Consider the following 20,278-nt stretch of genomic DNA (forward strand, 5'->3'; position numbering starts at 1 on the left):
TTATCGTAGCCATTAGGTAAACCGTCGATGAAATTACGATATGGAAAAAGATCGATTGTGATTATGTGAGACGCGTATCTATCGTATCGTATTAATACGAAAACGCTACTCGCGGACAAGCGTGCTTTCGGTTTTCGCAATTGCTTCTGTATTTTGTATATTCCCGACGTTATTGTGCGCGCGATCATGATTACGTTCGATTATGCCTCTGAGTAATCCGTCCAAGTCGAGGTGAATGTGTAGCGAGCTATGTATAAGATGAGAATAATAAAAGACTCGTTTTAACGATCTCTCTGTGTGTGTGTTCTACTGTCTACATGTAGAAACCGCTATTTTCGTCGCGCGTCCGCGTTTAAACGCGCTCGTTGGAGGGACACGAGTCTTGAATGGGCCTAAAGCTCCTGGCGAGTTCGTAGTAATTGGCTATAAACATTCTCGCGGTCTCCTTTCTCTTTATCTTTATTCACTCAGTACGAATAAAACCCGATATTTCCGCCGACGTTCCGGCCTACTGTTATTTAATGCACGATTGAATATTAGCCTAACTCCTGTTGTCTGTACTATTTTTATTGAAACGACCTAGGCGACCTAAGATTATGATTCGTTTTCAGCATCATGGATTCGTTTGGGTCGCGGTGTCGCGGTGGCCCTCGGTAGCTCCTTACGCTCCTTTACTCGGACTAATGAAATATGTCAAAATGTCGGCGGCATTTTGTCAAGGGCAGAGATCATTCGGTTTGGTACCGGTACAAGCTGTATAATCCCTAGGATTAATAATAATTAAGCACCCTTCCAAGCGCATTATTCGTACTACACCAATGGAATTAATAAAAAATCATTGCGTCTTGAGAGAGAGAGAGAGAGAGAGAGAGAGAGAGAGAGAGAGAGAGAGAGAGAGAGAGAGAGAGAGAGAGAGAGAGAATGAAGGAGAGAGGAAAGAGAGAAGCGAACAGAAAACAAAGTACCTCGCGTTGCCTAAGGTTTTAAATCACATATCAAAGTTCGCGCGTTGAACGATTGATTGGTTTAATCAAAGACGATGTTCTTTCGTGTTCATTCGCATGCTCTCTCTTTTTCGTCAGTGTTTCCCTCGCGCAGCGACTATTCTCGCTGCTGAGGTGTATGTGTGTGTGTGTGTGTGTATGCATGTAAATTGTGTGTGTGTGTGTGTGTGTGTGTGTGAGTGTGTATGCATGGTGTGTGTCGATACGACAAGTCCCATGATAATGTCGATTCCGAGAGATCGTACTTTACTTCGCGATCGTCCTCCGTTCGTCTCACTCCCGCACGACCAGACTGCGTTTTTGTGAAAGCGTGATGTTTGATGATATCCACGTCACAGTCTCAGTTCGGACACGGTCGTTGCGGCGGCCGTGACGTGATCGCGCGCGATTATTGTCTGTCCTAGACTACTGCTACGAGAATTTAACGAAGGGATCGCAGCTTGAGTCTCAGCACGAAGTAAACAACCACCCGTAGAACGAGCAGAAAGCCGACCAGGGCGACGACGTCCACCCAGTAGACCGCGTTCTGCATGGACATCTGTTCGAGGAACTTCGTTGGACTCTTGTAGTGGCAGTAGGACTCGGAACACTTTAGCTTCGCCCGATTGTAGCCGTAAACGGAGATCATGGCACCCTCGAAACCGTATCTCACGTAGCTCACGTACGAGAGAAACTTCAGGTATCGCGGAACGGCGTCGAAGTTGATGAAGAAGCCGGAGAACAGGACGATCGGCACCGACATCACGGGTCCGATGAATACTCCCGTCTGGAAACGATATTGGCTGGGTGAGATGACTGGTAGCGATTCGCGGGACGGATGAAGAGAGAACATTGATCGCTCGCAGAAAGATCGCTCGAGTTAACGCGATAAAATGAACAAGCTAGACGCCTTCTGATCGAAGGAAACAGAATGTCTGGGTCTTATGATCCAAGTTGACTTTTAAGAACCGGTATCTGGTCTGTTATCTCCAAGCAAAACGCATTTAATGTCACGTTAAATCAAGCAATCCTTTTCTCCGCGCACGCGCAGTGCATTTCTCATGATCGGATGTTTTTGTTCAGAAAGTAATATATTTTATATATCGTCGGAACGTCGTTACCTCCACGCTCATTGCCGCTCCTATCAGCAGACCGATAGATTGCGCGACTAATGACGTCAGGATGCAGATATTAAGATACATAAGAAAACGCTCCGTTTCCAGCGGTTGCGACGTAATGAAGTACACGATCATCACGTATGCTATGGAATATACAATCTGCAACAATCCGGTATCACGTGTCGTGAGTCGGCGTATCACGGCCGGTTAATTCATTGGACACGGCAGGCTGAAAATTGTACTCACTTGGAACGGCAAGTCCGCCAACGTTCTCGCGAAATAAAAGGCTTTCACTGAATACCAATAATTCAAATGCTCCCTCACAAACACGGACATTTCCATCGGAACTGCAACAAGAGCGACGAAATGACAATATAACGCACCCAGGCGGCCAGGCGCTAACTGCAACTAATCGCGTCGTCGCTACGTACACGTCAATATAGTAGGCATCATAGCGGTGAACATGAGAAACATCACTGTGAAGAAGACGCATCCGGCATTGCTGGTGACCTCCGATGCCTCGTTGCCGATGTCGTAGTAAATGGCGCCGATCAGCAGGCCGACGATTATATGCGAGATCAGCCTCACTCTCGTCAGCGTCTGTTTGAGAGAAAAGAAAACATGGCACGTGAGATGAGAATAAAGTAGAAAAGTGAAACAGGCTCGCGAGTCTCGGCGCACAGAAGGAAGATAGACACGGCGCATTGTCTCTCTTTCCACGCGCAACCTTCGTCCGGTGTGATTACTTCTTTTTCTTTTTTCTCTTTTCTTTTTTTCACGGCGTTCATTGCAAAGTTTCTCAATGAAGAATTCAATTTCTCGTATCGACGAAGCGTCGCGTCGTCGTCGTCGTCTCTCTCTCTCTCTCTCTCTCTCTCTCTCTCTCTCTCTCTCTCTCTCTCTCTCTCTCTCTCTCTCGCGGACGAATCGACTTGCAAATCGTCGTTGCTCACCATATCTCGTATCTGCGACAGGAAGGTCCTCTTCAGCAGTATCCAGAACTGCACCCAGCCGTTCGTCGGAAAGCCGACCTTCTGTTCTATGCTCTCCGCGCTGTCCAGCAGTAACGTGGTGCAAGACACCGGCATGTTGATCATCGTCGCCCCGGGCGGTGGCTTCGCCACGCCGTTCGGTATCAGAGCGGCGCCCTCCGATTTCGTCTGCTCCTGCGGCGACTCCTTGGCGATGTCGTTCGAGACCGTCTGCGCCGTGGCGATCGCCGCTTGATGATGCTGATAATTATTGCACTTGCCATTGTTCACGGCCATGACGAGCTTGTGAACGCATTCGCCGTGCTCGCCGCATGCGACTTCCATCACTGACAACCGATAAAATCTCGTTAACGCGAACAACTTTGAGCAACGCGAACCTACGCGACTGCTACGTCACTGATACGTATATGACTTATCGGAAAGAAAGCGCTAATCGAAATTTGACCAATTGAGGTAAGCAAGACACTCGCCATAGTCCGCTGGGTTGTGGTAACTCGGGCATTCGAGACCCATTGACGACAAGAAGGGCACCAGACCACCGACGTTGCCTTTATATATACACTGGCCTTCGGCAAGTAGGTAAAGATGATCGAACATCTCGAACAGACGGGCGCTCGGTTGATGAATCGTGCATATGATCGTCCTTCCTGCAAGGTGATCCAGCGTGCACGATAACGCTCTCTTCCGTCACGCGATCGCGCGAAGCGCGATCTGATCAGATTGTGCTACTACGGTCTTACCTCCTCTGCTTAGAGACTTGAGCAAACTGAGACATTGGAAGCAGGAGGAACTATCTAAACCGGAAGTCGGCTCGTCGAAGAACATAACCGGAGGGTTATTGACGAGCTCCAGCGCGATCGACAGCCTCTTCCGTTGTCCTCCGCTGAGATTCTGAGTTTGCGTGTTGCTGGCCTCGCGTAGGCCGAGAGTTTCGATTATCTCCTCGATCTGCGCTCGAATTACACACACACACACACATACACAGACGTCAAGAAGCAGACTGTCGGGGCAAAACTTTGAGTGATCGCGTCTTTACGACCACGCAACGCAAGCGGAGAGAAATTCTGTTTCTACTACTACATACCACCACTTTCTTGGCAGTCGCGCTTATGTCCTTCCCCAGCTTGAGATTCGCCGAGACAGTCATCGCCTCGTAGACGGTCAAGTGCGGCAGCAGTCGGTCGTCCTGCATGATGTAGCAGGACATTTTGCGAAATCTCCTCAGGTTCCTGTCCTTTCCGTTTATCAGCACTGATCCGCTCAAGTGGGACGTTCTGCGGACGATTATTACGCGATTCAAATTCTCATGTTCTCTCGTCGAGTAGTACTTCGCTGCTGTCAGCGCGATTGCAACTTAAGTGTCTCTACTGCGGTAACTTGTCTCTTACTTGTCCAATTTATACCGTTAATTTTCCATTTTCGACATTGCAACTTGCTTACTTGTAACCCGCTAAAACGTTCATCAGCGTGCTCTTCCCGGCGCCGGACGGTCCCATGATGGCCGTTAGCTCTCCAGATCGGAATTTCCCGTTTACACATTTTAGGATAGTTTTGTATCCTGCAACGCAATGGAGAAATGATAAAGCAAAGTGATGGTAGATCGTCGTCTCGTGCAAAATCTCGTTCGTATTCGCGCGGTGCGCGCATTGCCATGGACCGTGGAAGTACTTTTTTCCTTATTGTTTTTCTTTTTTCTTTTTTCTTTTTTCTTTTTTCTGCGCAACTGCGTTACATGCTTATAAATTGAGGTACATTTTTTTTTTACGAAAAGTAATATCATCGGCGGAAGCGAAAATAGTTCAGTGATCAAAACAGCAGCATAAAGCGGCATACACGTTCGATTTTTGCTGCAATAGTTTGCTGCAATTTTTGTCACGATCTTGCCAAAACTGCAACGTCCGCGCTAGATCGCCAGACGGAAGTTCGCGCAAATTATACATCCCTCGAGCGGACAAAACCTCCGGCTGACCTCTTTATCGTGGGTGCAGTTGCACCGCTCGCGCGGTGCATCTGCGCCGAAACGGGAGCTTGCCTGTGCATTTCTATCGATTTTTTCGGTCAGGTCGTTCACACACGTTGATAGACGAAAAGCCTACCGGACGGGTTCCTGCATATTTGATTCGCCACTTTGGTTCGATCGCTCGAACGTCCTGAAGTACGTCCCGCGTCTTTTTTCAGCGAACGTATCGGCCGAATGATGCCAGCCTGAAAAACGCGTCGAGTGGACCACGATAACGCGTTTCGCAAGGGGTCGCGAGGGATCTTCGATGAGATTTTCCATGAGAGAGAGAGAGAGAGAGAGAGAGAGAACTCCCGCCGAGATTTCTATTCCTCTCCCTCTATTCTATCCTCTCCCTCGTCATCTTTGTCTTTTTCTCTATTTTTTTACTTCCTGCTCGCTGGATTACGATCATCACAGCTTCGGGCAGCGTGCAGCACGCGAAAACGAGGAACGAGACATTCTCGCGAGGTTTGGACGTACGATCGTCACTTTCCCGAAACTCACCCCTCTTCCTGCCTTCGGACACGCTGTAGGCCAGGTCCTTGAACTCCACGTCGACCGGTGGCCTCTTTGGAAGATGCGTCAGCGATACCGCCGGCCTTTTGTTGCCTTGTCCGGGACTAGCGCCGCTGTGGTTCGGCACTTTTCTGGCCAGGACCCCGCCGGTGCACACCGTCGCTGCAGCACCGTTCGACGTAGTGCCGTTGCAACTGCAGTGGAGATTGTTCTGCGAGCCGCTGCAACGACAAAAGTTTCCTGTCTTTGCTCGCTCTGTCGATTTCGTCAACTGGGTCTCGACGACTCGGCGGCGCGCCTCTATCGCTGTTTGACGTAACACGCGCGGGACGTTTCACGCCGAAGACCAAACGACAAACAATGACTTGGCGGACTTTGCAGGAGGTTTCCGTGCAGCAGCAGGAGACGGCTCCCGAAGCTTGTGTCGTGCGATCATTGTGCGGTAACCTACATTGCTCCGCGCGCCGTCGCGAAGAAAAGCGCAACTCTCGTATGCATTAAAATTAAATAACCGTGCTCTTGCCGCCGAATGTAGAATGCGTCAGCACGCGAGCCGCGAGCTTGCGAATGCGTGCCGATCTATTCAAAGCCAACGAAGTTCTCGGCCAGTGACAGCAGCAGCAGTTTCGCAGAAATTCCGTAATTAGCCCTTAAAGTGCGACAATGCGCGCGACCGCGCGCATTGGAAATATCGAGCGTCTGAAAACCTTCAAAAGATGTCCTTCAGCCGTCGTGTACATCTTCACCGTTTCAGATGCACGCCATTTTCCATCAATCATTTCGCGACATTGAGAGTCACAATCGGCCGCCTTCGGACGCGCGGACGCCATGGAGCGCGTTCGGTGAATGCGAGATTGCATAGGACACTGAACATTTAGTTCATGGTTGCCTTCAGATTCGAGGAACGATGATGTACGAACAGAGCGTGGCGCCCTTCCCGCCGCACGTTACATCTCGATAGTTTCTCCGTAGACGCATCCGCGAAGGTAGATACATTATCACACATACACGACGCCCGACACGCGCAGCATCCGAATTAATCGACCGAGGTGATTTACTGAGAATTGCTGAGGACGAGAAATTAATACGGAGCGTAGTTCCTCTTTCCTCCGTCGAATCGTGCACGGCATTGTTGTCCGTTCGCGATTTCACGTGCGCGTCATGAAAAGGCAGCTTTCCTGTCATTCCTGCCGTGAAAGTTTATTGTTCCTCGATATTACGGCAAGGCAGAAAAATATGAGCGCGACATTGACCGCTCCTGATACTTGCGATACATGCAAGGCATGTACTCGCAGATGCCGTATAGATCAACTCGATGGACTCTGGTGGCTACTGAGAGGACACGGAAGAAGAGAGAGATATCTCCGTGACCGATTTCATTTACATTGGAATGATTCGCCTTCGTACCTCGACGCTTTATTGAACCTGCTTATCGCGCTCCCCGGAATAATTTCTTCGCCTTCTTCGTCTTGCTCGCTTCGTCGGCAGACCCCGCGATTGTTCTTGTTACCACAAAGCATTCCGTTCTCACCGAGTCGAGCTATCGCGCTCATTGGAAAAGAAAAGAAAGAAACTCTCGAAGAACGTAATAAAAGTGGTGAGTGAAGTTCGAGTCTGTGGTAAGTAAATTCCGAGGAAAATACGGCAGGCGCGGCTTCGCGAAAATTGCCGAGCGATTTGTGTGCCGTGCGGACGCTATTAAAGTGAAAATAAGCAACTCGTCTGTCCGTTGAGCAATCGGGAGAACGATTTCTCGCGAAAAAAAATTTGACGATCGGGCAAAGTCCGTTTTGCCCCCACTCTCTACGGGAAGTTATCGCCAGGCATGCGTATGTTTCACTTTCGAAAGATCCACGATAGATCCGTGACGGTGGTAAACCCGTAAATTTCAGATTGCTTCGCCAATTTTGAAATTGAAGCGAAGTGTCAGCGTGTAGATCTCTCTAAATGCGATCATTCTTTCGTTTTCTAAAGATCGCTTGATTGCAAATTAACATCACTCGCTGACCAACTGAGCCATTTTTGCAGAGTGCAGCGTAACGTCAATTATCCCGTTAATTAATTTGAGCGACTGATCATCATCTCTGCCAGTCCGGCTAACATCGGTTTTCTCGATACGCGAGGTCTTCGTACTTTCGACGACATGACAGACGAGCCGGCGGACGAATAAGCGATTTGACGAAAGTAATTTGACGCGTAATTTTTGGCATTTTCGTAGACGATAACGTCAGGTAATAGAAAGATCGCGTGGAAATCTCTCCGATCGATTCTACACGCTTCTCTATATTTATAGACGACAAATTTTATGACGCCTCGCCCTCTACGAGACCCGTCACGTAAGTCTGTCGCGCTGTCTATCGACTTTTTCATTAAGACATAATGTGTGGCACGGCCTATAAAAATTTAAAATACCGAGTCAGCTATCAACTTTCTCGCGCGATTGCCATCGCGTAAATAGTCCAACTCGCGCCACAAAGTTCCAGTACTGTCTAGTTACTTAGAGAAAGAGGACGAGGAAGAGAATAACACGGGGATATTTTATCATTTTGCGTTTAGTAAAAGTAACGTGTTGAAAAAAAAAAAAATTATCTCGTGCCTATAAGCTTGCATCTTCCTCGACGAAGTTGAGACGCCGCTGCGAGGGATATTCTGCGACAACGTCGTCGCAATATATAGCGAAATATACGGTGATGTAGCGAAAGAGGATGCACATAGTACGCGGATGCACAATCTCTTCATTCACTCGACTGACTCGAAAAAGCCACAAAGGAGACGCGTTTCTGTCTGGCGACACGTTACGGTCGCCCTTGATGATGAGTCACAGGGTCGTGGCAGTTGAAGCGACCGATTCTCTCTTACGATGCGCGTACATCGATAAGTGCCATAAACTGTTTGGAAAAATTTCAATTAAACCTACGGCAAGTGCAAGCCGCGTGCTCGCGAATTCCTGTCTACTCTTGATATTTCAAAGCGTTCGAGCAATATTGAATCGAGCTCTCGCGCAACGGAAAGGTCGAAAACCGTGATTGTTTATAGGGGCCTTGAGACGATTAGCATCGATTGCCATTTCAAGTCCCTTGATACAAACCTTGAGAAAGGTACCGCGACGATCGAAGGTAGAACCTTGAGATCCCTTTTAGATCTTAGTATTTAGGGGAGGTTTGCGTGTTCGGAGGAGTGACCCGAGGTTCGTATTCTCAGCCCTCATTCACGGCTCTCACGAAGCACGACTAAATCATGTCTGAATGAATTGCAATCTGCGTTCTGCTGAGAGATGGACCCCTCCCTCAAAATTACGAAACGATTAGATCAGTTCGATAGTTGAGAGTTGATCCAAGCATGGTATAACCATTGAACCTATTCGCGACACGTTTCATCTCGAAACATCGACTTGGCGCGAAAATTTAGAATGGAGAAATAATCGATGAGTAATTTTACATATTCTAGCTTACCAACGAGACTCGCCTTCCCACACACTAAATCGAGCATTATTACTCGTTCTCTGAAATGACCATGGATTTCGTGCTAAATCGTCATATTGCTATACGGCGACTAAAATGACAAAAAGCTCTCGTAGCGCTCGCGGTCAATATTAATTTATGTAGATGCTATTTATATACACTACATTTCCCTAGACGATCATGAGGTAATACCGTAATGCAGATCAATAGCGCAAACGTGTGTTTGCGCGGAATCACTTGTCATTTTCTGAAAGGATGATCGATTTTATGCTCGATTACCGTGCTGCTTGGAAACAACGACTAATAATATTAGAAAAACCTCCTGATGATCATGGACGCAAAATGCACGGTCGATATTAATTCACGAAGGTAATAACATCTAACCACTGGACCCAACCTAAACCCTAAACCACTGGAAACCAAAAATATATGTCGTGCCTGAGTCGCGTTAAAGCGTATAAGCCTCAATAAAGTGTACATATCATACCCGTCCTCTACTAATTGCCTTAAAAATATTCTACAGATTTAGATTGAGAGTCGATAATCCGGAAAATGTGCGTATGATTGTTTTAACGTGACCTGGACACGCCAAGCGTATCTTTGAGGTTTTTGATTTTAATTTTACTCTTTGTCGAAACCTCTTGTCACTGAAGAAGCTTCAAAATGAACCGACACGTTTGATGTCGCCCGCCAGCTTCTGGCTTCTGGTGTGCGAAGCATTGTTTCTACAACAGAATTATTCTATCCTCTGTCGGCGTAACTTTCTAATATCACCACTTGTGCAGGAATTAATTTCGCTTGACACAACTTCTTAATAGCATCCTTCTTGTAGAAAGTGCAATCTAAACAATATTTCATTTTGGCGTGTTTAGATTTCCTTCCTTTGTTGGCTGAAACGTTCCTGCCAACTAACATTTTTTTTTATATTACACGTATTTTATACGTGTATATATTTTATATAACACATATTTTATATTTTTATGTTACAGCATTATTATTTGTATTACTTCGTTCGCGAAAAGTGGCGTGTGTACCTTTGCCCTATCATTTATTTTTTTCTCGGAGAGGTAACTTTTTACGGATCGTAAATACGCGTCGCAGTATACTAATCGATATGTCATTAATGGTTCGTGTTAATGAAGAAAAAGAGAGAGAGAAAGAGAGAGAGAGAGAGAGAGAGAGAGAGAGAGAGGCAAGAGCGAACGAAAAGAGAAAAACTCGATTTCTTCTTCTAAGGCCACAATCAAAGATTACTCGCAGCAGAGTTCGAGGTAATCCAGAAACTTTTTTTTTCTAAACTACCATTGTGTGTATATCGCCTACAACAACTTTGAAACTTCTGCAGCAACGTACTCGTTTCTTTTCACCTTCATGGACTTATAGCATCAATCAATTCATGGTTATCACTGGCGTCTGACGCATATATACGAGCAGTTCTCATTTGTTTATCGTTCAACAATTGTCTCAACCACGAACGCGATCGCGAATTGGTCATAGGCGCGTAATTAATTTGCCGTAAGCGAGATAAATCGTACGCAGTATTACCCTTTGTATTCTTTTAACGTCGGCAATCTTTCGTCTATTCATCGTTTTCTCGCTCTCATCAATCAGCCCTTTAATGCTGGTCGCACCAGCGTTCGCGCCAATGTTTGAGGCCGAGCACGTCTACATTAACATAATCTTATTATACTATCAAATTAACGCGCCGGCTGCCGACGTAATTGCGGAGGAAAAGTCTCGCGTAACCCGGGTAAGCCCCGATAAGCGCGATACGTTTTGCTTCATCCACCATATTCTCACATTCGCCGTGCATTCTGATGTAGGCGACTCGTTGCAGCTATTCATAATTCATCGATCTATAATTCAGACAATCCGACACGCGCGTGGCACTTAGCTAAGGCCTTGGCTCGGCTTGATCGGAAGGATGTTCAAGTTGACCGCTCGTGTTTCACTTTCCCTCTTTTTTCTGCTTTTTATACGCGTCTCGTGTTGCTCAATCGGTGCGATCGGTTGTTTCCGCCCGTTGCTAGAAATATCTTTTTTCTTCCCTCGATTTGTCATGCGTCTAGTCATGCTTTCGACACGAGTTCGATTGCATTTCAAGCGAGCGTAAAGAGCGGGCGAGAGAGAGAGAGAGAGAGAGAGAGAGAGAGAGAGAGAGAGAAAGAGAGATCACAACGAACTCTTCTTACCCGTGGACCGCATTGTTGAGACTCTCCAAGTGTAAGGAGGGAGGGGGTGATCTGATCGTCACCTGGTGACTCCCGCCTGGGATGAATTGCACTTGTTCATCGCCGCTGTATCTGGAAGCTCCGCCACCGCCCAGAGCGAGATTCTTGAGATCAGCCATCATCCAGTGGTGCTGAAATGTGCATTTAACCGTGTTAAAACAATGTCTTGCTGTGCCAAGTGATTGATTATTCGTCGTCGTGCTTGGGTGAAGTGGAAACGGTTTAAAGAGCCAGATCGATGCGGCAAGAGGAAGTATATAGAGAGGAAGTAACAAAATGAGCTTCGAACAATGTTGGGTTGATCAGGAAATTCCTCCGGATTTGTGTCTTTCTTTTCTATTGCGAAATCCGAGGTAACTATCTAATCAATTCGATAATTACCTTTATGTTTGATCACGCATGTTGCTTCAATTTTCGATCTACCAAAGTCTTTCTCTAAGGCAAGGTGTGACATCTAATGTCTTTGTCGCCTTCGAGATACTGCATCTCTCTCGCAGTTTTTCAGCTCGTCAATTCAATTCAAACGGTCTCGTGCGACATCGGCTTGACGCGCATGGAAACGCGTTTAGGGATAAAGTTGAAAAACGTCTGAGCGGCTTTTTAGGCTTTTTATCATACTTGAAATTCCACCTGTCATGTTGTCGTGAGATACCTGACGCATTTAGAGCGATGGCTCAGAATTATCAAAACGTTCCGCGGGTCAAGCGCGCGACATTTCCCTCCGTCTTATTGCCGCACATTAAGCGAAGTGGCACGTAGCCACTGCCGTGACGATGTATACCGAATGCGTCGTGTCACAATTGAAGCTTAAAATATGTATTTCGATGTAAGGTAGGTGAGATATGAATGCTTCTCGACGAAGAAGCAGACGAAACGAAAGGTTTCAATAATTTAAGGCCAATCGATCAGGAATAACCTGCAGGAAGCTTCCAACCATCGATTCGATATTATTAGAGTCGATCCTCGTGTATGTCGGAGATAACCTGGCAAATACTTTTTACATACGAATCGAATTCATCGCGTATGCGGCAGGAATCGCGATATCTTACGAGATTCATGTAATTCCTCGCTTTTCGCTCGGTCCTCATAATTTCGGATAATTAATATCGTTGCGCTCTTGCGCAAGAAAAATAACACAGAATTAACGAAACAAAAGAAGCTTTATTAATACGTCCGTTCGCCGTGACAAGATTGGGGCGACTCTACTCTCATCTCATAATCTTTCTTTTTTTTAACAACCTCCTTGACAACAACAGCTGTCAAACAGTCTCTACTCGATTCCTTTGCAGTCCACTCCCAGGAGCGTGGGGATAACATGTCCCCCAAAGGCACGGGCGCAGCACTGCCCCCCCTCTTCTAAAATTGTCGTCCCGACAATTTCATGGAAAAGTTGCTCTCAATGCTCTTCTACTGTCTCGAAAAATTTCACACCATCTTTGCTGCTCCAAGGCACCTTTGGCGATTCCTTGTCACAACCTGGACTGCTGTCTCAGGTTCTCTCTCTGACTACGCCATTTCTTGTCCCAACAGCTACCAGGCCGAAAAATTGTCGACGTGACTCTTGAAGTTTCAGCTCACCGCTCTTCAGCTCCTTCTTCGGATAAAGGGGGGGTATAACCCGTGGACCTAACGTTCTTTAAAAGAACAACCCTTACCCACCTTGGCATTCGCCCTCTGGCTCACGGAAAAACCACGGTCAAAAATTGTGAGTAAGGTGGCCTTCTTAGATTTTTCGATGTCATCCGAGCTTCATCAATTTCACAACCAGCCTTATTCTTTCCTGAAATTTACACAAGAAAAAGAGAGTATCTGTTTTTCACAATTTTAACTAAAATCTATAGTAATAAAAATAACTTTTAATATCTTTTTCTAAACTGATAAGAAGTAGCTAACCTATCTGCATGAACAATTTTTTTTATGCTTAGAAGATTGTTGAATACAGTAAACAATGTCACTTAATTTTTTAACTATTTCATAAGGACCCTCCCAATTTCTCTGAAGTTTGGGAGCCCTTCCTACAATACGACGCGGATTAAACAACCAAACTTTCTATCCCATCTAAAACTGAACGCGCCCTCCCTCTCAAATTTGTCGCAAAAACTAAAGCCTCACTCCATACATTAGCTCGCGCAACTAATTCAAACTGAGAGATATATTCATAAAAAGACTCAGTACCGTCACAAATATCGGGTTTTAAATTAAGAAATTTTTGACACTGGCCTTGACAGTTTTCCCCTCGTCCTTGCTGCTCTATCCTCCGATTTTGTCGCAACTCCTGAAGCTCCAGTCGCTCTCGTTCCCGCTCCTCGCGTAGTTGACGCAACTCTCGCATCGCTGCTATCAACGTCGGAGCCTCTGTCTCTGCTTCCTGTCCGGCCGCAACCGCCTGACGGGCTCCTGCTGTTTGACTCCGCGTTGCCATCGGAGAATGTAACATTTCTCACAACACTTCTTTTCACTCGGACAATAAAAAAAATCGCGTCAATGCTCCCGCACGACGTCGATCTAATCCCGGACGAGCCCCCAAAGTGTTGCGCCCTTGCGCAAGAAAAATAACACAGAATTAACAAAACGAAAGAAGCTTTATTAATACGTCCGTTCGCCGTGACAAGATTGGGGCGACTCTACTCTCATCTTATAATCTTGCTTTTTTTCAACAACCTCCTTGACAACAACAGCTGTCAAACAATCTCTACTCGATTCCTTTGCAGTCCACTCCCAGGAGCGTGGGGGGAGGGGAACACATGTCCCCCAAAGGGCACGGGCGCAGCATTATTATTTGTGAAGCATCAAAAGTCTCTTTACCTTCTTCGTTTTTTCGTCTTGACCGACGGACGACAACGCTGATGTTAACAAGTAAAACAGCGAATACCACCTCACGATTAACGCGCCAGTTAATTAACACCGACTAATGTAGCCCTAACGTAATTCACCCGGATAATTAAACGCCGGCGAAGCGCTTGTCACTCACAAGGCGACGTAAGGCTTCGGATGTTTCTACCTGCGACGACTGAAAAACCGTAACAAAGAATACGCAATGTCCCAAAGCAATTTCCCAAGAAGCGAACAAAATCACGTGAGCAGTGAGAGCCGGGGAAACCATTGCCGGTCTCGGCGATTGTATATACATGCACACTTTGAATATCTACATAAACGAGATTCCCGTTAATCCCGAGCCTCTTCACTTTGATTAACAAACAGGACGCGGAGCGCTCGAAGAGCTTGTCCTTGCTGAAACGTTCGGATTTAGCAATTACGCGAGAAAAAAGAAACGTTGCTCTATCGTTGTCCATTAGAGATGGTTGCCAAGCGAGCAACGTTGACTGGCCGGCCGACCGGCGCCGATGGAGCTCTCCATGCGCCGTCGATTGTTACCGCGCCAAATCCGAACAATACGATAATCAGCGATAACGATTTCAGTTTTCCGAATCAAGGACAAAGGGCGAAGGAGAGAAGAGTGGCTGCCGAGGCTCGGGTGTCGAGAGATTTCGAAAGATGAAAAGCCTAACACACACACACACATACACACACACGTCACGTACGATACGTCATAACTCGGGACACGTTCTCGCGTCTTCGTTCGCATCGCCGAGCTCTCGCGTGAAAACGTCGGAGATCGAAGGGGATCGATCCGCGCGCCGCCGGACGTCGTCGGACGCTGTTTTTGCAGGGCGTGCACGTGTCGGCTATTACGCCGGTCGCGTGTTTGTGATACGCGCCCGATCGCATATTGCAGAACGCAAGCAATGGCGGCGTACCCGCGATCGCCGCCGCCGCCGCCGCCGCTGTATCTCGGATGCATTTTATTATCTGGAACGATGTCCCAGAATCTCTGTCTCTAGCTAGCCGAGCCTCTTCGTTGTTTGAACAGCTAACGTCCCCGATCAACCGGAGGCAATAGACGCTCGGTCGTGCTTGTTAATTAAGCGCTCGGCTCGCGACAGAATCGAGTCTGCAAGTCCGACGGGGGGAGGGGGTGAACTCCGGCGGCAGCGGGAACGGCTGTAAGGGCGGGATTCTCGTTTAGGCCTCGGGCGCTGCGAGTTGCTGCGAAGTCGCTCAGATGACACCCTGATGGGTCGCACTTAGCCGCGTCGATTTCTCGTATCGTTGGCAGCGACGACGGATATCGAGTCGGGCGACAGCTTATGTTGGCGTTCCAAACCGATAAAATTTCCAAGACGCGATAAGGAGCGCAATCGTCTGTACAGCCCATCGTCTTTCGCGTCTCGAAGGAGACGCAGTTGATAAGATATACTTTGCGCACCGGCGGGGAAGCCAGCCCGAGCTTAATTGGTTCGAAGTCCTCCCGGTGTGCAATTCGACGAATTGCTAGCACTCGCGACGCCCCTGTCAAGCGTGCAGCACGCCCACGTCTCCGATCGGGTCCCTCGTGGAGGAACTCGCGCGGAACTCTTCGTTAATGCCACAATTCGAACTGTTTCGTCTCGCGACACGGAGCGTTAATAAAATCGATGAATCACGTGGCATGGGAGCGCTGCTCGCGAGCGCGCGTGACCGCATCAGCTGCGCGCGTGTGTTCCTCCCATCCCGGCGCGGTTCTCCTCCGGATAATAGATGACTCCCCCCCTCCCCCCTCCCCTCCCCTCCCCTCCCCGTTCGCCGGTCATCCTGACCATTCCTTTGGTCCGAAGACACGGAATTTTAGACCAGGCTTCTTCGTGCCGGAGAGCGCAGGCAGAGAAAGAGAGATAAAGAGAAAGAGAGCACCACGACTCCTCGTCGGAGACACCCGCGTTGATCTCTCGCGTGGAATGGCACCGTCCCCTTTTCCCGGACACTCGGTGCACGTGTACGCGCCGCTGGTCGCCTTCGCGAGACTTGTCCTACCGAAGGGCGGAATTCAGCGGACTTGTTCGACGTACGGCAGCAATTTCTTCGCCGGACGTGACTTCAATAACGCTACCGGGCGGAGCCAATACGATCCCTCCGGCGACTTCGAGCCTCCGCATTTAGTTCTCCTGTCATCGCGCGCGAGATCGTTGTGGGATGTTGCTGACCCCCGATCGGTTCCACGTCGGCAGCCGCGTCCTCCGTCGCGTGGGTCGGACGAGACGTGATTAAAAGTTTGCTATAGGCGCAGCCGCCGTTAATCGCAGCCGTGCACGTGTGTTAAAAGATCTTAAAATAGTCGGTCCGTTCCTCGTCGGCTCGGGAGAAACGTAACGCCGGAATTATAATCCACGATCGGGAGACCCGTGGACCCACGGTGAACATTATCACGTCGCGAGCGTTTAATTAAGCGGACTATTGTTTTCATCGGCGGCGGACACGCGAGTCCTTCCGCTGAAAATAGCACGCGTAGTTCGGCATTGATGAAGAGAACGGACCAGAGACTTCCCCGAGCGAACGTACCATCATTCGACAGGCAAATTCTGCCCGTTAAACACGACCTCGCGAGTACACGCGACATAAGTGCTCGACGCGCAGGAGGGACTCTTATCGTAACACGCTCGTTAAGTTGCTTGGTCAAGGCAATTTGTACTAAGCAACGTGAGTCACGATCTCGAATTTTTAAGATTATTTTTAAGACTTTTCCAAGTCCGCGATCATAGAGAAGAGAAAGAGAAGAGCCTTTTGTTTAATTCCCCGCGACAGCGTAGCGCTTGTTCGACGAGAGCTTTGTCCCTCGAGACAGACAGGCGCATTTGACGTTTTAAAAAGAAACGGCCCTTTAAACGCGCCTTTTGAAGGCTTGATCGATCGAGCGAGCTTGGTCAAACAATAAAGAAACAAGCGATGGAGGAGAGCGGTCGTGCGACACGTCCGCGTCGAGGTTCTTCCGTGTGCCTGAAATAACGCGAAACGTATCGCGGAAATGAAAGACCTCCCCAGCCGACGAAGTAATTGCGTTTATCGAGCTGTGTAGAGACAATAGCGTCCAAGCGGCGCGGTCGCACGAGACCCTGTCTCGGGTGTCTCGGTAATTCATGCAGGTCGCACTTGTGATCCATAGATCCTCGTCCATTCACAAAATCGTCGCGCGACCGGGGACCGGGAAGTCGCTCGCGCTGCTGAGAGCGCCGATGTGTCTCGGAACGAGTGAGAACGCCTATCCGTCGTTGGAAGCGGGGCAACGATATGTCGATGACCGGATGACCAAGTGTGTGTTCCGCTGTGCGATTGCAGCGGGGCGTTTGCAGCTTTACGTACTTCTGGAGTCTCGCAGAATGATCGCGTGGTCGCATCGCGCACGATCCTCGATGGAGACTCGCCATCATGAAGAAGCGTCGATTCGGTCGAACGAACGACCGAGTTTTGCTGATAAATCGCGAGTAAATTCGCGCGACCCCGCAATTAATTACTGCGTAACGCGAGCGGCAGATGCGGAGGACAGGCTTCGCTTCGCGGCGCGGCGCGGCGCGGCGCGGCGTCCATGACGCATAGCTACAAGGGGTCGCGTAGGGTGGCTAACGATATCACCGACGTCCCACACGTCCTTCCCACACAAAGGCTACCACGCTAACGGGATAACTCACCCTCGGACGAAAGTGGGCTCAGCTGCTGCCGCGACGTCCGAACTCATACCACGACTATGACGTTCCGCATCTTCGATCTGTCAAGCACTCGGACCTGTCAAAGCGTCGCACGACGACGCACCCACTGGCAAAGGTCCTTCCCTGGGCTGTGACGAGGCGATATCACAAACCACACTGGCGTTCGCACTGAATCGAGGCAGCAAGCCACGCTGAAGTCGCGATTCCACCCCGGGCTATCGACTGCCGTCGTCGACAGGGGCGGTCGATCGCGAACGCGTGCACGCACCAGAATCTTGAACCTGCTATCGTGTACGCACCGAACGGGACCGCAACGTGTACTGCGACTGACGGGAGAGAGAGAAAGAGAGCGTCAATCGCATACGACGCACCGCACCACCGACCGCGATCAGCTGTCGAGTTCTCTGTGCACCTCCACTCCTTGCCACCGACGAAATGAGCCGAGCTCGAGAGCGACGGAGTCCAGGGACGGAGGTGGTGACGGTGATCCGCCACCCAGCTGACTCGCTCTCTCTCTCTTTCTCTCTCTCTCTCTCTCTCTCTCTCTCTCTCTCTCTCCCTCTCCCTCCCTCCCTCTCTCTCTCTCTCTCTCTCTCTCTCTCTTTCTCCCCTCTCGCCTTCTTTATTCTTTGTCTTAGCGCATGGAAAAGCGCGGGGAAATTCGTTGTGTCGTGTTGAATCTTGGCTCCGTGAAATTTCGCTTCCTTGCTTTGGAGAACGCGTTCTGCTGGATGCACGAAGTGGTGAAATTTTCGAGCGGTCGCGCAACGCGCGAGCGCGAAAATACAAAATGGCAAAATCGTCGCGCGCAATTCGCGCTCCGCGGTCTCTCGTCTTTGTATTTCTTGCGACCGTGCGGCTCTCGCGGAGTATTTCCGCGAATGCAAAGTACGAATTGTTAACCTGCGTATATTCTTGATTATTACTGAGAAATAAATGATTAATATTTATCTATTTTTTGCTACTTATCTACTTGCTACTTATCTAGTTCTTATAAATGTTCAATATGCTCCGACGGCTTTCGTATGTCTTGATTATCATTGTCGCGGGTAATGTCAAAGATAACTCTCGTCTATTAACGCACACTCGTGCGGCAAATATTAGTTAGATAACAAAAGTACATGTATAAAATTGATTCAGCCGTCAGGTCGGTCAGGTGTCAGCTTGTTGGCCGTACTTATTTGTTGAATTAAACATCTACGTGTACTTCAAGGAACGACACGCGCCGTTCGATTCGAGGACTTTGATCTTCGCTCAGCGGGTGATTGCGCCTATCAAACATGAACTTCCAAAGTATCCAGCGTTAATCTCGATAAATAAGTCGTGATACAGCCGGAAACACGCGACATCTCGTCTCTTTGCCTCGCCATTACGAGACTCCATTACGCGTCAAGAAAAGGAAAAATCGTGACTGTAAAATTCCCGTAGCTCATTTCCTGGTAGCCACGGTGATTCAAGATAATGACACACGCGGGCTCGCACGCGGGATCTCATTTTCTACTGCTCGTTCAGGTAATTATTCGCCCGGCTGAGGGAGAGAAAACAGAGAACGGAGCGCGCGAGCGCTCTCTCTCTCTCTCTCTCTCTCTCTCTCTCTCTCTCTCTCTCTCTCTCTCTCTCTCTCTCTTTCTCTCTCGTGTGCTTGTTACGCAAAATATAAATAATTGGTCGACCTATGAGTTTAGCGAGCGGGCGGAACGTCGCTCGCGACGATTACGTCGCGAAGGAAGGAAGAGGAGACAGCTGTCCGCGCGAAAGTCGTCGCATCCGTTCGGATGAAGGGACAAAGAGGAAAGGAAATGAAAAATCGGTCGTCCGATTGTCTAGCGAGCGCCCACGTGCGAGAAACGAATTTTCCGAGACTCCTCGAGAATACCTCCGTGTGCGGGGTGCGTTCTCCTCGTCGTACACCGTTGACGCTCGCGCATGGACAACAAAGCGCGGCCGCGTCACGACGGCTGAATGTCGCGGGCACGTTCGCGCGAATATCGACCTTACAGAGCTCACTTTAGGAGAGCGTGTCGAGAGAGGAGCGCAAGGCGGGCAGAGGCCGAGCGGAACGGCGATAGAAAATAGGAGAGGGAATTATAATTCCTTCCCCGAGCGCACGGGGGAAAGGAAAGAACGAAGGAGAAAGGAGAATGAGCCGCCACATGCCGCGGGTCGATACTCTAGCACTGAACTCTCGCGGGTACAGCCGCACCGAGAGTACGCTCGCACCGGCGCGAGTGCGACCGCACCGACGAGCGGTTGAAGTCGAAGGTTGCTTGCCTGGTGTGTGAGCGCGACGAGGAGAGCCGCGCTCGACTCGCTCGCGGAAGAGAGCTGGAGAGCGAGGGAGAATCCACGACGGACAGCTGCACTCATGAATGAGGATCGAAGTCCGGGTTCGGCTCTGACGTAAGTCACTGTCGTCCTGCGGCCTTTCGCGTCCTCCGGTCCGTTACATTGTTTATT

At 48.9% G+C, this 20,278-nt stretch overlaps 1 protein-coding gene across 3 annotated transcripts; it reads right to left on the minus strand.

The window, feature by feature from the left end:
• Positions 1 to 900: 900 nt before the first annotated feature.
• Atet (ABC transporter expressed in trachea) lies at positions 901 to 18,323 on the minus strand. Of its 3 annotated transcripts, none has more exons than XM_011150162.3 (12): positions 17,804 to 18,323; positions 11,265 to 11,434; positions 5,600 to 5,832; positions 4,534 to 4,651; positions 4,178 to 4,367; positions 3,834 to 4,041; positions 3,564 to 3,740; positions 3,055 to 3,419; positions 2,533 to 2,701; positions 2,348 to 2,448; positions 2,105 to 2,260; positions 1,426 to 1,770 (listed from the first exon to the last, which is right to left on the minus strand). In XM_011150162.3, exons 2-12 carry the CDS (start codon positions 11,423 to 11,425, stop codon positions 1,426 to 1,428), a joined length of 2,223 nt encoding a protein of 740 aa, XP_011148464.1. In that variant the 5' UTR covers positions 11,426 to 11,434; positions 17,804 to 18,323. The 3 variants fall into 3 exon arrangements, with proteins under 3 accessions (XP_025157357.1, XP_011148464.1, XP_019699447.1); XM_019843888.2 differs by lacking the exon at positions 17,804 to 18,323 and adding an exon at positions 12,963 to 13,157; XM_025301572.1 differs by lacking the exon at positions 17,804 to 18,323 and having other exon boundaries at positions 901 to 1,770; positions 11,265 to 11,425.
• Positions 18,324 to 20,278: the final 1,955 nt, after the last annotated feature.

Source organism: Harpegnathos saltator, unplaced genomic scaffold (assembly GCF_003227715.2).
Source record: "Harpegnathos saltator strain DR-91 unplaced genomic scaffold, Hsal_v8.6 scaffold431, whole genome shotgun sequence".
Classification (NCBI taxonomy): Eukaryota; Metazoa; Arthropoda; class Insecta; order Hymenoptera; family Formicidae; genus Harpegnathos; species Harpegnathos saltator.